Genomic DNA, 17,190 nt, shown 5'->3' on the forward strand with positions numbered 1-17,190 from the left:
AACCAAGCATATCTTCACCTGTTTGGATAATGGATAGTGAAGCCATCCATCACATGACCCCCCTCCAATATATTTTTGTCTCCCAAGTCCTTGCAGCTGGAAATGTCTGATATGGAAACAACCCCTCAGTCAAGATCCATGGTCTAGGTCGCATCAAGCTTGATACTAACAAGGGCCGAGATCTCGCTTCGCTAGTGGACAATGTTTACTATGTCTCCCAGCTTGGCATGAACCTTTTATCCGTTCAATACCATAACCGAATGGGGCAAGCAATCTTCTTCACTATAACCACGATTGAGATCGTGGACTCTCAGATTAGTTTAGTGATTGCTCATGACAAGTCACACCTACTCACCTCTATATGATGACTCCATTTCTTTCGCAGCCAATTACTAAGAACTCTAAGTTCCACCATTTTCGAGCTTTTAGCCACCACATGGGAGCTTACAAACAATGAGCATCTCTGGCATTTTCACTTTGGATACCTGTTGCTGCCCTTTCTATGCAGAATACATAAAAGAACAGAGAAATACTTCATGAAGCAAATACCTAATCTCACACCCAGAAATCATAGTAACTCAGAACTAACCATATGAAAGCATAGATACACTGTATTCAGCACTACTAATCAGAAAACAGAGAATGAATCACACAAGACATGCTACAAACGAGATCAAGATTCCAGCCATGATGGCGCCAACTGCCAGATCCTCTTCATAATTAGGTAGAAACATCATACATCAGGCGTGATCATCATCAGTGATCAGATAGACAAGAAGAACACACAAAATGCCCCATCATGTCACGTTTTTTCAACTGCCCCCAAAACTGCACTTCATGAGGCAGTAAACTTCATAAGACATATAAAGGCTGCTTCACATAGAAAATAGTAATAACTAAGGTAATGCACCATTCTAAGGGTATATGTAGTGTCAAGCCAACGGCTAACACCTGGCACAGCCCGGTGGATGGCTGGCACAGCCATGACTCCAACCCTTGAATGATCGATGAAGTCAAAATGCATTATCCAAAACCCGACATATCTAGTGAAAAAGATTATGCCTTACCCACAGCCTTTCACCGTGAAGTAAGCCACAAAGAGTAACCATAAGTAGAGCCTCTCAGGTAGGATACTTATAGCCCTCTACTGCAGTTGCATAAGCCCCTCAAAAGACAGTCAAAAGAAAACATAAAGGCATAATCCTAGAGGCATACATATCAAATATGATGTAAGTATGATGAACAAAAAGAGAATCAGATCTGACAGTTCTACACCAAAAGAACTTATGAACTATGAGGCTCATGAGCATCATTGCAATCCGTAACAGATTGCTCCTGGACATGATGCTCCTGCAATCCAAAAGATGCAATATCATGAACTGTATCCACCATATGATCTTGAATCTTAATCTGCTGATTTATATCCTACAAAACATTATTAATATCAACTTTGACCATATCTACTGCGTCCACAGACAGATTTTCAGAACCTTGAATTTGCTTAACATTCTGCAATCCAGACACTACATCCATCATCCTATGATAGTCAACCTACATACCATCCAACTTTTCCTTTAACATATCTTTCTCATGAATCAATTTCTCCATGTTTTCAGACACAAATGTCTGCTGCAAAACTGCATATGGCCGAGAAATAACTTGAGACATTCTAGCAACTATGCCAACCCACTGATCATGCATAAAGGAAGTCAATGTAGTTCTCATTGATGCCAAATCTTGCTGCATAAAAATAGAGCCATCAAGATCAACCTCCATATCTCTCAAGATTTGCTTTTCCACTTTAAGAAGAGGTTGTAAACGGGCATCCAATAATACCCTTTCAGCCTTCAACTTAGCATTTTCTTTAGCCAACAAATCCAATTCACCACCAAACTTATCCTTGTTGTCAGAATGAACGCCAACGCAAGTTGCGTAACGACTAGAGCCTGACAGCCACAGCTAGAGGAAGAGTTGTTGGCATAAGCCTCAAGGAAGTAGAAGATGATGAAGGTCCCACCTTGGAAACTGACATGGAGAGAGCAAGAATTCATGCCTCTCTCAACAAGAAGGGACCAAATCAATAGATATTGGTGATTCAAACACCATCAACCTATAACGGTAAACCCTTTAAAATTTCGATTGATTGTGGAAGCACATATTCATTTATATCACGAAGGTATGCTAGAAATCTAGGCACAAACATAATGCATGAACTTGGGGGTGATAGTTGAGTTAGCTGATGGACTCAACACAACAGACAAGTAAGGTGGAGTTAAATCTGGGTGGCAATCAAAACAACATGCAATGATAAGCGTTGTAAATTACGTGAACAAACTCTATGTTGATAAAAGGACTACTTGTTTTGTTTTTGTGTATGTGTATGTGTTGTAAATTACGTGAACAAACTCTGTGCCCTAAAAGGCTTAATTAATGAAGCTGATTTTAAATGTCGCACATAAATGTGGTAGGACCTAATTAGACAACTAAAGCTATCAAGGAAAGTGCAGTGGACGTGACTTGGGTCCGTCGGAAGGGTGGTCCCGGTTAGCTGGAAACTTTTCTCAAAAGACGTAATAACGAAACTGTGAAGACCTAGAGTCAGTAGAGTTAGAATCCTCAGAAGTAGCTGTCCATTCCTTAAATGCAACAGAAGACAATTTACATTTAACCAACATATCGGCATACTCATCAATTTGTCTTTTCAAAGCATCCACCTCATTCTCATGTAATTCCTTCATTTTTTCCATTTCAACTTGCATAGAATCTCTTTTAGTTTTCATGGACTCTAACTGCTCCTGCAAAGATTGCACCACACTTAACGGCACCATTAGCATGCATATCCTTCATGAACCGATGTAACCTATAACCAAAGAGCAAGCTTCACCAAGACTTTGAGGAACATATCCATCATGAATCACTTCCCTGTCATAAGACAAACCCATATGCTGTTGCATAGCATCACTGTGCTTTGGTATAGACATAGTCTCCATCTTCAACTTGGAGAATCTAACCTTCTTCTTAACCCCTGTAATGAGCACATCTTCACGAGCATTGTCATTCTTGACATCATCATTTAACCATGCTTATATATCTAAAGGCACAGTGCATCCCAAAGTACTAGCATGTGAAGCTTCAGGAGATGAAAAAGTCATAAACAAAGGATCCACAAACTCCTTTGACTTAACATTCTCAAGATCATTCAATGCATGATCATGAGACAAATCTTTATCATAACAGTCAACCATTATCCCATCCACTAATTTCTGCCTTTTAAATGCAGTAACCTTGTCCATACTTAGAGATTCCCAAAGTGATGGATGCAATGTTGAACATACAACCTGCAAATGAGCATATAGACCAGCCAACATAGGTTCAAGCCTACTTTTCTGCTGCTGCTTACGAATTGTTGGCACATGAACTTCCTGCATCAATTTGTCATATAAAGTTCCTGACCAATTTGGAATCCCAACATTTTCTGCATACCATAAAATACCAAAGGTATCCTTTGTTATTACATCAGCCTTTATGAACAATAAAAACCGCTGCATGAACCATTTGATGAAAAACCTCCTCTTTGCATCTGCATGCCTTAACACATACTAATTTCTAACACTTGTAGGAAGCCCAAACTCTTGCTGCATAGCTTCATCTGTGCACCGCCAATGCTTTGGCCGATCATTAAGCGCAAGAGAGAAAACATGTGCTAGTAAAGTAGGAGTAAGCTCCAATCTTCCGTTAACTTTGCCACTTTCTCGAATCATAAGTAACTGCTGTTGAGCATGTATATTATTTCCCCAAGCCTCCCATGGTAGCTCCGCATAATCAAGCAACCCAATTTGCATTAACCAGCCCCTGGTATTGGGTTCTTTGGTATCCATGAGTATAGAGCAATCAAGCATAGGAGTAGGCAACTCACCGTCATCTTCACTCCACATAACAGAAGGCGTTTTTGGCGTGGAATTCTTGACTTTCGATGGCATTGTGCCAGGTGGACTATCAGTAGAGTCATCATCCTGGTCCTGGACTGCTCTCGGCTGCTGTCGTGCCCTCTTAACAGGTAGCTTCGAATTCTTCTTTTGTCTTGTCTTCACCATGGCTGCATCAGCGAACGACCTGCTGCGAATTAGGAATGAAAAGAGATGAAGAAAACGATGAAGCTTGATGGCGTGAAGTCGTAGAGAAACGCTGCCGAATTGGCGCAGGCGACAGCACACAAGTCTTCTTAGCCATAATTTGCCCTTTTTCCACTTGCCTTACCTAACCATGAGTTAAACTCCTTGAAAACACAGACATGGTAACATATTGATTGCCACTTGTACTTCCCCCTAAGTTGAACATGAGAGTCTTGTTGCTTCAAACCCACCTCATGCAACTGAAACTTGATAAGTTCACACAGTGAAAATACCAACAGAACTGGAGTTAAAGACAGTTGATCTTCTAAACGATCACATAAACATCCCAAGTTAAAAGGTAGATATCTTTTCAAAGCACAATTTTCCATGGCCATGATACCACTTTGCCCAATCATGATTGCAGAACAAAGAAATTTAAAAAGATAATCCTCATAAAGTAAATTCCAAGAGCCAACTTTGAATATCATATATTGCCACCACTTCATGTAGTGCCATTGAACCTTTACAATGAGATAGAACAATTGGCAAATAAATTGCACTTCATAGAGCACTACTGAAGTTTGCCTCACTTTTTCATGTTCACCACGAGTGATACACAAGATAACATCATCAGCTAATTGCTCACCATAAAAAAGTAGTTCTTTTTGCCAAAAACCAAGCCAGGACACCCTAAAAACAATAATGAGAGTCATAGAATCATAAAGTGCTCCATGAGGTAAGATGCCACAGATTACTCCATGAGGCAACAGTGCTGGAATTTGAACCAAATTTAGTGCAACTGGTTCTTGTTCAACTCCATAGAGTACCTTATCATAATCCGGTTGAACTAACCTTCTTAATCTAAATCCATTCACTACAAGCTTAATAATTTCACCCTGTAAAGTAGTCAACACAAAAGTGCCTTGACCAACATCTTTCAAAACTTCATAGGGACCGGTGTACCTTAACTTTAACTTCCCTGGGTGCTTCCCAAGCCATGAATTATACACCATAACCAAATCCCCTTCTTTGATTATCTTCTTTTTAATATGCCTATTAACCCATGCCTGTCTTCTTGACTGCACCACCCCTTGAAGGTAGTGAGCTATAATCCGATCTTCCTCTAACTGGAACAACTTCAGGAGCCTATCATGAAGTGATTCTTCCAGACACAACCTATAAGCAACCGCTATCCTCAAACTAGGCACCAAAAATTCCATGGGAACAACTGCCTCAAGTCCATAAACCGACTTAAAAGGAGTTAAGCCTGTTGACACCTTATATGCTGTACGAAAGGACCATAACACCGAATCTAACTTTGTATCCCAATCCTTATGGTTATCAGCCACAATTTTCTTAAGAATTCGGAGTAAAGTCTTATTTGAACTTTCAGCTTGTCCATTTGCCTGAGGGTGATAAGGTGTAGACTTCTTATGAAGGATCATATGCTTAGCAGTAAGCTCTTTGATTACTTCATTCAGAAAATGCTTACCCCGATCACTTACCAACTCTATGGGGCATCCAAAACGGGTCATGATATTAGAGTACAAAAACTGAGCTACACTTGCCGCTTTATTATCCCGTAATGCTTTGGCTTCAACCCACTTAGTACAATAATCGGTACAGACCAGAATATACTGATTCTTACTCTGACGAGCAGCTGGCTTGATGGGGCCCACAAAATCAATACCCCACTTTTGAAATGGTTCCAAAGGTAAAACTAGATGATCTTGCATTCGATCTCGAGATTGAGGTTGACCCTCCTTCATACAAGTAATGCATTCTTTAGCATATTGATGAGCATCTTTGAGCACAGTTGGCCACCACAATCCCGCTTGAAGAACCTTTCTAGCTGTAATCTGACCACAGAAATACCCTCCAATTATTCCTGCATGTGCTTCATGGAGAACTGCAGGCTGCTCTTGAACAGTTACACACCTTCTTAGCACATTATCAATGCCTCTCCTGTAAAAAAAACTCCCAAAATAACTTGATAACTCCTGCTTTGTAATGCCAATCTTCTACGGTGGTCTCTAGACAAATCTGGAGGCATCACTCCATGAAGCAAGAACTGTAATATTTCATCATAGAAGGAATTAAATTGACTTACTTGAACATTGAATAATTCTCCATCGGGCAACTGATCATTCACCCCCAATACAGGGTCCACTGACTCAGTTCTACTCAGAAAATCAGCCACTGCATGCTCTTTACCTGGTGTATGTATTATTTTGTAATCAAACTCTTGCAATAATAACATCCACCTTGCCAATCTTCCTGTAAGTTGTGGCTTGTTAATAAGATACAACAAAGCCTGATGATCCACATGAAAAATAACTTGGTTCCCCAACAAGTAATGTCTAAATTTTTGCAATGCAAAGATCATCCCCAAAGCTTCCCGTTCAGTAACAGTATAATTCTTCTCAGCTATTGTAAGCCGTCTGCTTGCATAATAGACAGGTCTGAACCAACCAGCAACCCTTTCCTGCATCAAGACTGCACCTACTGCAATATCAGATGCATCGACAAATACATGAAACGGAATATCCCATTGTGGTGGTTGCAAAATTGGTGCTACAACCAGCATCTTTTTCAATATAGCAAAAGCTTTATTCTAGTCATGCCTCCACACAAACTGAACCCCTTTCTTGGTTAACAATGTTAGTGGAGCACAAATATGAGCTAGATACCTCAAATACCTGCTATGCCATTTGACCTACCCCACAAAGCGCATCACTTCTTGAACTATTGTAGGTACTACAACCTTCTAAACTGCTTGAATCTTCCTTGAATCAATAGCCATACCCTCTTTTGAAATAATATGCCCCAACAGAACTCCTCTTTTAGCAGCAAAAACAGATTTGAAAGGTTTAAGGGACATGCCAAATTGACGGCATCTTTCAAAACAAAGTCTAAGATGCTGCAAATGATCCACTTTCTTACCAAATACACAAAAATCATCTATGAAGACCCTCATAAAAGATGTAAGATAAGGATCAAAGGTTTTATGAGCTGCACCCTGAAATTCTAGGGGTCCATTCTTCAAACCAAAATTCATGACAGTACTCACAAAAACACCCCATTCGGTTACAAAAGCTGTCTTATCCATATCTTCCGGATGCATACGAATCTGATTATAGCTAGAGAAACCATCCAAAAAACTATAAATCTCATGGCCCGCCACATCATCCAATAAAGAATCCGTGAATGGAAGAGGGAATGGGTCAGTAATAGTTGCTGCATTCAACTTTCTATAATCTACACAAACCCGTATTTTGCCATTCTTCTTAGGCACCACCACAATTGGTGGCAACCAAGTCACTTCATTAACAGGGCGGATAAAACCCACTCGAAAAAGTTTGTCAATCTCTTCCTTCACCTGTTTAGCATAATTAGGATTCATACGATACCGTTTCCGCATAACCGGCTTTGCATCTGCCTTTAAATTAATTCTATGCTGACACACCTTTGGATCAAAGCCCTTCATATCCGTATATTCCCAAGCAAAAATATCCTGAAAGTCCTTACACAACTTAATTAATTGCTGTTTGAAATCTTCCTCAATGAAAATACTCACCTTTATCGGCTTAGAACCTATTTCAGCTTCCAAATACACTTCTTGGACATCATCCTCAAAGACTCTAGCTGACTTATGCATGGTATACTCATATTTCAGCTCTGCATCTATAATAGCTTGCTGACTCACTTTGTCTAAATCCTCCTCTGCATCCAAAGAAGGCTTCTTTTGGTCTTTAAGTGTTCCCAAATCACTGTTTTTACTTCCCTTAGAAGTAACATTACTTTCCACCACCAAATTACTATTCTGCTGCATGAAATCACTACTCTGCTCCATGAAGTCGCTGTCCTGCTTCATGGGGCAAACAGTTTGCATCCTGATTTTACATAATCTTAGCTAAAAGCTTCTCTTTAAACCCTGGAATTAAATCAAGGATTTGTTCCAAAGTCAACTGTAATGAAGATTTGGCTAGTGCAGCAAACAACTCATGAGAACCATGCAATGCCTCATAAGGCTTCAAACTTTGTGAGTGTTTACTGAACTGCATTCCTGACACAAACATATCCTTCTGATTTTCCTCATGAAGCAGCTGACTGTCTTGAACTTCATAAGGCAATTCTGCAACTTTAAGCTGTTTTGAAGTCTGTTTTTTCTGCAACTTCATAACTTCATTGGAAGCCACTTCCCTAGCCTTTTCTTGATCTTCCCAATTAATCTTTTGCTTACCTTTTGCTCTGGTAATGGCCAAAACTGCTGTCTCATCCGGGCAATCTTCCACAACTATGCAATTTGAACAATCACAGCTCACCTGCGGCTCCAAACCATGCTTAGTAACATTTAACACACCCTTACATAGCACTTCTTTCTGTATAGCTTCACAAACTTGCTGGTTCTTTTGATGACTTACTGCCTCACTCTCCATGACTTCTGCAGGTAACTCTACTAGGACTACTGCTCCGGGTGCCGATGGTTGCTGTCCACGGGGTAGTCCTACCGGTTGCATTTCTTGCTGCTCCCCGGTCTGCATTCCCCTTTCAGCCCTATGGCGTACCCATAACTCACAGTTAGGTCCAGACATGTGTCCCTGCCTGCCACAGTAATAGCAAGGTCCTCGCTGCCTCTGTTGAACATTATTCCACTGCCTTGGCTGGTCAGTACCCCATTGCTTAGGTGATTGACCCTTCCTACCAAAGCCTCTAAATCCTGTTTGCTGTGCCAATTCAGGTGCAATTTGGTTAACTGGTGCCGCCGGAGATGCCGTTTGCTGCCTTGCATTCCGTACAACTGGATTATACCAGCATTCTCTAGCCTCATGACCCACTTTTTGACAAATGGTACATGACTTTACACTTCTGGAAGTTGTCAATACTCCCATCTCCAACAGTTGCTTCTTAATTTTCTTTTCCAACCTTTTTTCCAAGGCCGTTTTTTCCTCTTTCTCTTTCCCCTTCTTGCTATCCCTAGAAGAGGTTTTATCTTTCCTGGATTTCTTTTTGTATCTCTTCTGTCTACGCTTACTTCGATCATCATCTGAGTCACTTGATTCGGTTTCCGACTCAGAGCCTGATGAAGTATCTTCCTCCTCACTACTATCCTCTGAATCAGAACCATCAGAGTCAGCGTCTGAAGAGTCATGTTTACTCTTCTTCTTGGATCGACTCTTACCAAATCTCTTTTCCACTCGCTGGGCTGCTTCAACCAGCCGATCTATACTATTATTATTTCCAATTTCTGCATTAGCAATTGCCGTTGCAATAGCTTTGTCCAAACCCTTAACAAAATAAGAGTATTGTAACTCCATAGAAGGTCTATCTTCCTGATTCAACCTATTTAATAGATTTTTAAATTTCTGTGCATAATCCTGCACTAACATTGTCTTCTGCTTGATCTGCTTCAACCTTTTCAACACATCAGTAGCTGTCTTATGCTTTCTAAACCTACTTAAGAAAGCGGTTTTAAGGTCAACATATGTGGTAAAGTATCCAGCATCATAAGTACTATACCAATCCATAGCTTTACCCTTGAAAGTTGCAGCAAACTACTGTAATTTAACTTGATCCCCAAACATATTGTTGAAGCCACTGGCCACCCACCTTGTCTCGAACTGAGCGACATGACAATCCGGGTCTTCGTTCCTCCTCCCTGAGAATTTAGATGCCCTAACCTTAGGGTTAAGTGGTGGATTAGGATTCATAATTCGGAACTTCTTCTTCTTCAATGGGGGTAAGGGATCAAAAGTTAAAGACTTCCTAGCAGTACCCACTGGTCTCCTTAACAGGACTGCACTTCCTAGCACCAAATGCTGTAATCGCTGTGCTGCACGATCCGGAGGAGTTGAAAGATCTTGTAAGTTAAGTACTCCTTTTGCTTCATCAGGGGAACTTGAGGGAGATTCAGTAGACGACGCAGGGGAATGATACACAGTAGCGGTACCAGCAGAGGTACCAACATCCTGGAACTCCTCTCCAAAAGATGGAAACTCCCCCTCATCCAGGGTGTCAATTCCTCCTGCTTCCCGGCTGTCATTCTGCAATAACTCCCTCTGTTGTCCTGCCAATAACTCCCGTAATTCTCTGGATTTGCTTCGGGTTAGAATAACATTTGATCGGTATGGGTAATTCGCTGACATATGTAAAGAAATGCAAAGTTAAACCTGTAATCTGCATCATGCTGCTTGAAGCAATATACCACTGCCCCAAGAAGCAACTAGATTTTCAGATATATATCATCAAAGAAAAATATTTCGACTATGGTTCAGCATCCAGAAATAAAAACCACATAAAGAGTGTTAAATTGTCTTGATTCTAGTTCTGATTCTTCATGCAGAAAACTTCTGCTTCACGCAGAAAACTGTTGCTTCATACAGCAACTGCGAACATCTGGGCTTAACCTTCATCATTCTGAATAATGTTTCGACACAGAGGTTCCAAGAAGGCAATGGCAGGATCGCCAACGTGTTGCTGCCCTTTCTATGCAGAATACATAAAAGAACAGAGAAATACTTCATGAAGCAAATACCTAATCTCACACCCAGAAATCATAATAACTCAAAACTAACCATATAAAAGCATAGATACACTGTATTCAGCACTACTAATCAGAAAACATAGAATGAATCACACAAGACATGCTACAAACGAGATCAAGATTCCAGCCATGATGGCGCCAACTGCCAGATCCTCTTCATAATTAGGTAGAAACATCATACATCAGGCGTGATCATCATCAGTGATCAGATACACAAGAAGAACACACAAAATGCCCCATCAGGTCACGTTTTTTCAACTGCCCCCAAAACTGCACTTCATGAGGCAGTAAACTTCATAAGACATATAAAGGCTGCTTCACATAGAAAATAGTAATAACTAAGGTAATGCACCATTCTAAGGGTAAATGTAGTGTCAAGCCAACGGCTAACAATACCTTGGATATGACGCTCCCTAAGGGCTATCATGCCATTAGATGGTGGAGAGCCTTCCCTGCCATTAGATGGTTGAGGCCCCCAACCAGTGGCCCTTAGATTTATTCACGTTGATCTTTGATGGCCAGCATCCACCACTCCCATTAATGGTACATTGTACTTTTTTATTGTGGATGACTGTTCGAGGTACATGCAGGCATATTTCTTAAAGCATAAATTTGACACCTTCATATACTTCTCTATATGGGTGCATCTTGTACAAAATCAAAATGGATGTCATATCAAAACTATGAGGAGTGATAGCGGTGGTGAGTTTACCTCCTACAAGTTTTTCAAGTTCTTGCATAAGATGACATCTCTCGCCAAGTCACCTCTACCAATTGCTCTTCTCAAAATGAAGTCATAGAGCATTAGAATTGAATTGTGATAGACATGGCCTGCTCCATGCTATTTGTAGGAAAGCTTCTTGAACACCTTTGGACTAAGGTTGTTAACACATCAATGTACATCCTCAATAGGTGCCTGACTGCTTTGACTGTGGCAATCACTCTCAGAAGATCCCCTTTGAGGCATTCTTTGGCATGCGGCCTCTCATCTCCCACTTCAAAGTCTTCAAGTTATCGTGCTTACATGCACATACATGATGATAAGATAGGAAAGCTCAATCCCCTCTTGATCTTTGTAGGATACTCCTCCAAGGCAAAAGCCTATTGCTTGTTCAATCCTCGAAAAACCAAGGTGATTACTCAGAGAGATACCCTTTTTTTTTTAAGAGGGATATAGTACAGTCCACTACACTAGCCTCCGAGCCAATTCCTCCACATACTTCATCAAAGATAGTGCCGTCTGAGCCGGGTCTACTACCCACTCTTGACCCACCTACAAATCTTCTATACCCCGGCCTCCTCCCTAGGACCAGTTACCTCGTTGGTACCAATAGACCATGCAGGATTCGGGGATCCTTTCATCAAATTCCATCCAAGAGGACCTGAGGAGATCTATCCTGCTTGCACCCACTACCTCATTTGCATATGTCTTTACGGCAGATTACATAGTGCTGCCAAGAGACTCTAAAACACCCATTCATAATAATAACTCTTACAGCTTTCAGCCTCATAAAATGTGACAACATATGACATATGCACACAAATAATGGTTATCATTAGTAAATATTGGATTTCTGCAAAAACCCTTAAGCAGCTATGCAGCCAGGACTTGTGATCAATTTCTTATTGGATTGAAATTTTGGAAAGCTATTTGCTATATGTAAAGCTCCTTGAGCAGGTCTAAATGCAAAATAATGAGCCTTTTGGAGGTGAACTTTTTCCTCCTCATCAATATGCATAAAGACTGACTCTATATGTGAATGATTCCTTCATGACACCTAGCATGCAGTAGCAATGCATTTTTCTTTAACATAGTCTGATCAATCAGTTTTACAAATTAATATAGACTCAATTTCTGGAGCTGCAACAATTGTACACTATTCTATATACAATCAAAAGAGGAAGACCAACTTCCACCCTTGCTTATCACGATTCACAAAATTTCACTACAAATGCACATATGTACAAATTCAAATCATCTTCAAATCTATCTGTTTTCTCTTGAATGTTCATCAACTCAAACCGTGAGTGGTAAGGGGAGATGCTCAAACAAAACCTTGAAGAATAATGCCACATACACATGCAAATGACCTAGAAAAACTCAATTAAGTATGATCACAATCATGAACAAATCTTTGATATGATCCCTGCTTATGAGTCAGTTTGGATGCTTAAACTCGCAATAAATTTTCAGGTGCAGAGCATGCTTATCATTACTAAAATGCCTGCTTTCAGCATTACCTGACTATCCAAAAATGTGCAAGCTGCTTCCAAAGCCACCTCCAATGCTCTGAATTCGAAAGGCAGATAATCTGTGAATGTCAAGTTGCCATCATGTGGAAGCCGATGCCAGGCAAAACCAGAAGCAGATTTGCTAGCTCCAGCGCCTTGCTTACCATAGGCATGTAAGTGGTCTGAAACTTGTCTTGTTAAACCTGAGTGGCCCTCACTGTTAACTGCAAGTCTTCTTTGCAACTCAGCCACATACTGCAACACACATGCATCCAAAGAGTCGAGAAGAAGCACCTCCTCTGCAGTAATGACACACCTAATTTGCTCCAAATTCACAACAATAGCCTTCTCTCTACCTAGAATGGTGGAAGGATATACGAATAACGGATCAAGTAGGCGCAGGTCCCGAGCAGGAAGATTGCAGCGCTTCATGACAGTGAATTTGTCCAATTCCAATACCTGAGAGTCTCCGTCTTTGTCTATTCTGATCCATGATCGGATGCCGTGTCCTCTTTTTTTGAGGTCTAGAGCAGGGAAGAGAGTCCGTCCAGGGCCTGGAGAACCATCTTGCATGCCAGGACGAGACCTCAAAAGACGAGTTTTCAAGTCTCCCATACTGAGAAAATATTGCCAATAACTAAAGCTCCAAGAGCTGAGCCAAAATGTTAGACATAATCACGAGACTCAAAGCTTCAAGAGCTGAGCCAAAGGATTAGACATAATCACGACACTCAAAGCCTGCAACAAGTGATACTGAGTACGGGGCTACGATGGCCCTTTTTTCACCATATGGAGAGGCCTGGGAGATCAAATGTTCCATCGCTGAGACCATGACCAGTTATTCCCTGAGAATGAAACCTTGCGGCACTGCAAGGCTCCACTGCCTGAGAAAATTGCCGCCATAACCATTCAATGGAAGAGGAAAAGTCCTGCAAACGGCGACTGGCATGCCGGGTAATTTACCGAGTGCTTAAATAGCGAAAGTTGCCGCCACAACCATTCAATGGGGGAGGAGAAGCTTATAAACGGCTACTGGCATGCCTGGTAATTTTTTACCGAGTGCTTAAATAGCGGATAGTGATGATGACAGAGGAGCAGCTTCTGACATCGATTCTTCTTGCAAGAGCCATGGCTGAAAGCTGCTGTGACTGATTTGACGAGGCATACGCTGGAGAGCAAGTGCGATACGGAGATTTGCTCTTTACGACGCTGAAGAGAAGGTTGGCGTTGCCCTTTCACGGTTGGAAGATATGGACGGTGCTGCAGAGGAAACGAGACCAAAGGGCAAATGTCTTTGTCCTGCGTTCCAGGAAAACGGAGACTAGAATTGACACAGCGATGGCAAACGTGGCCGATGATGGAGAGGGGCTGCAGGCAGCGAAAGAGGCCTGGTTGTCGTCGTAGGTGGCAAGCTGCCCGTGGCGACCGCCACGTGGCAGTTGCCATGTTTGAACTTGCTCCATTGACCTGCGCAGGGCGGGCAGGCAAAAAGTCCAGGTATCACGGACATGCATGAGTTCAGAATTTGCAATGGCTCCTACCACGAACGAGCAAACGTGACGTGGACGCGGAACAAAACGAAATAATGGGAGAGGAGAAAGAAAATGCAATCTAGGCAAGAGGAATAATGAACCGCCAATGTCGGCTCAACACATCAACATGGGTCCTTGCAAGCCTAAGGGACCAAACTTTAGTATCTTCAATTTATTAACTATATCAAAATACAAGGAGTTCCTTCTAGTGTTCATCAATGTATCCAACTATCTCCATCCATAATGACCAAGCTATCTATTCCCGACAAAGCTTCAAGCTATACATGAATTGCAAAATTAATATTTGCAAACATTAATAGAGACTTTTGGACCCCATCAATGTAAATATTTCTTTCAACATTCTCAATCTCAAAGGAGGTTCTTCATGTCTTTGTTTGCGAGTCTAATCTCCATCCACAGTGTCAACCTACTCCAAATACAGGTTCAAGATAGCCATGAATTGGAAAACTTGCTTTTGGAGACATTAATGCTTCATGGAAAGCAATAAATAATCTCAACCAATTGATATCTAGACCATTTACAAGGCTTTTGGACCTACTTATCTATATTAGTGCCACTATTAAATAGGCTTAAGGCCAATGGACAAATCTACAATGTTGAGAAAGTGTTGATAAGCAAGTACAATAAACAATATAAATCGTAGAGCATGATTCTATTCTCTCAAGGATATAGAGTAATAAGAAGTAAATAAATTGGAATCTTCAATAAGATTAAGTGTACAATGCATGCACAGGGATATGAATGAACATGCTTTTCCTTAAGAAAATACAATGAAGCATCTCTTCTAAAAGTAAAGTGATGCAATGATAGGAAGTGAGGAGCAATGAAAATATTTAAGATATAGATAATAAGCAATGAAATGCTCACAAATACTTTATTATATTAGAGTTAGATTCAACTTTTCAATTTAAACTTCCTTATCTTTTTCTCTCTTTTTTAATTAAATGTTTTTAAAAATTTATTTAAATTTTTTTCACATCATTTTTCACATGTTTTGAGAGAGAGGGAGAGAATTATATAGAGAGAAAATATAAAATCTAAAAGAGAGAGAGAAAGAGAAGAAAAAAAGAAGAAAGAGGAGGGAGAAAAAAAGAAAAAAAAATAGAATATGAGCACACATAGAGATAATTATAGAGAGAGGAAATATAAAATTTAAAAGAGAGGGAGAGAAAAATAGAAAAAAGAGGAGAGAGAGAGAGAGAAGGAAATGAGAGGGGAGAAGAAAAGGGGAGAGAGATATGGAGAAGAAGAAGAAAAAGAAGAAAAGAGAGAAGAAAAAAGAAAAAAAGAGAAAAGAGATAGAGGAGAGAGAGAGAGAGAGAGGAGCAAAGCAGGGAGAGAAGAAAAAGAAAGAGAGGGAGAGAGAGAAGAAGAAGAGAGAGAGAGAGAGGAAAAGTGGAAAGGGGGGGAGAGAAGAACAGGAGAGAGAATTTTACATTGGATAAGAGAGAGAGAGAGAGAGAAAACAAGGAGATGAGAGAAAATAAACTAAAATAAAAGGCAGAGAGAGAAAATTAAACACAAGGAATTGGGGAGAGAGAGAGAGAAAGAGAAAATTAAAAAATTACTAATAGAGAGGAAAAAGAGGAGAGGAGAAAGAAGACAAATGGATTGTTGAGCGAAGTTGCCATATGGTAGCACAACAACTTCGCTTGTCACTTTGTGGAAGCTACCATGAAACGGCCTAATGCACAAAACGTAGTAAGCTATCAATGAGATTTTGCCTTGGAAGGTTATTACTACTAAATATACAATAGCCCAAAAGATCCATGCACAAGTACCACGGCAAAGATGTTGAGCATGGGGAACTAATGTGCTCAACATTTTCTTAAGGGGTGGCACAAGATATTCTTCAATGCTTAATACTACTTTATTATTAGTATGAATTCCTAACTAAATATATTTTTGTTAAGAAGACTGTTGAAAACAAGCTATTGTATGTTTGATATATTGATTGACAAATATGTAGGGGTATCACAAGGAATTGTAAAAGACAAACTATTGTGTGTTTAACAAATATGTAAGGGTATTTTGGTTGATTTTAATGTGTTACAAATTATGTTTATTTCCTTCCTCTAATACCCCTTGTTATTGTCTACAACCACAAATGTAATCTCAAAATGTTGGGTAGCACATGCTTCATTACATCCACATGTGTACACAGATATGCACCCACCCACCCACACACATTCGTAGTCAATCAATCATTTATTTTATCCCTTGCTCCCTCCTCTCTCTCTCTCTCTCTCTCTCTCTCTCTCTCTCTCTCTCTCTCTCTCTCTCTCTCTCTCTCTCTCATTACCTTTCCAAATTAAAGTTATGTAAGAAGCTGGGAATAAGGATTTAGTGTAAATAATATTGATATTATGCCATGTCACACTGACATTGGTATAAAAGGAGAGGACATGTAAATTTTCATATCTTTTTGACACATTAATACAATTACAGTCCTTCTCTCCCATCTTGCTCGCAGCTTCAATGGCTTCTCCCTCTTTCCTGTCTTTCTCTCTCCAAATCTAGTATTTCTCTCTCCTCGTCACTCTTCTTCCCTCTCTTATTGCAGTCTTTCTCTCTCTTCTGCACAGTCTTCTCTCTCCTCTTTCTCTCTCTCTAGTTCACTCTCTGACAAGTGGTATCAGAGCTCTAGTTCTGATCCATTTAGTTACTTTACATGCTCAGTTACCATCATTTTCAGTTTTAAAATCCAAGAAGCTTTAGGTACATAGTGACATGCACAAAAAATGGAGGA

General features: G+C 40.4%; 1 protein-coding gene across 3 annotated transcripts in view; it reads right to left on the reverse strand.

The window, feature by feature from the left end:
• The window catches only part of LOC148017142 (magnesium transporter MRS2-1-like), a 64,515-nt gene extending 50,241 nt beyond the window's left edge, over positions 1-14,274 (reverse strand). Inside the window, exons 1-2 of one of the 3 annotated variants that reach the window (XM_087662385.1) lie at positions 13,053-14,272; positions 12,898-12,968 (exon numbers count right to left, since the gene is read on the reverse strand). In XM_087662385.1, coding sequence (XP_087518511.1) covers positions 12,898-12,968; positions 13,053-13,503 — 522 coding nt within the window. In that variant the 5' untranslated portion in view covers positions 13,504-14,272. Of the gene's footprint in view, positions 1-12,897 lie in introns of all 3 variants that reach the window. The other 2 variants (XM_087662386.1, XM_087662384.1) reach the window with 2 other exon arrangements.
• Positions 14,275-17,190: the final 2,916 nt, after the last annotated feature.

This window comes from Lygodium microphyllum, chromosome 22 (assembly GCF_053477565.2).
Source record: "Lygodium microphyllum isolate KBCC chromosome 22, Lygodium_microphyllum_v1.1.10, whole genome shotgun sequence".
NCBI lineage: Eukaryota > Viridiplantae > Streptophyta > Polypodiopsida > Schizaeales > Lygodiaceae > Lygodium > Lygodium microphyllum.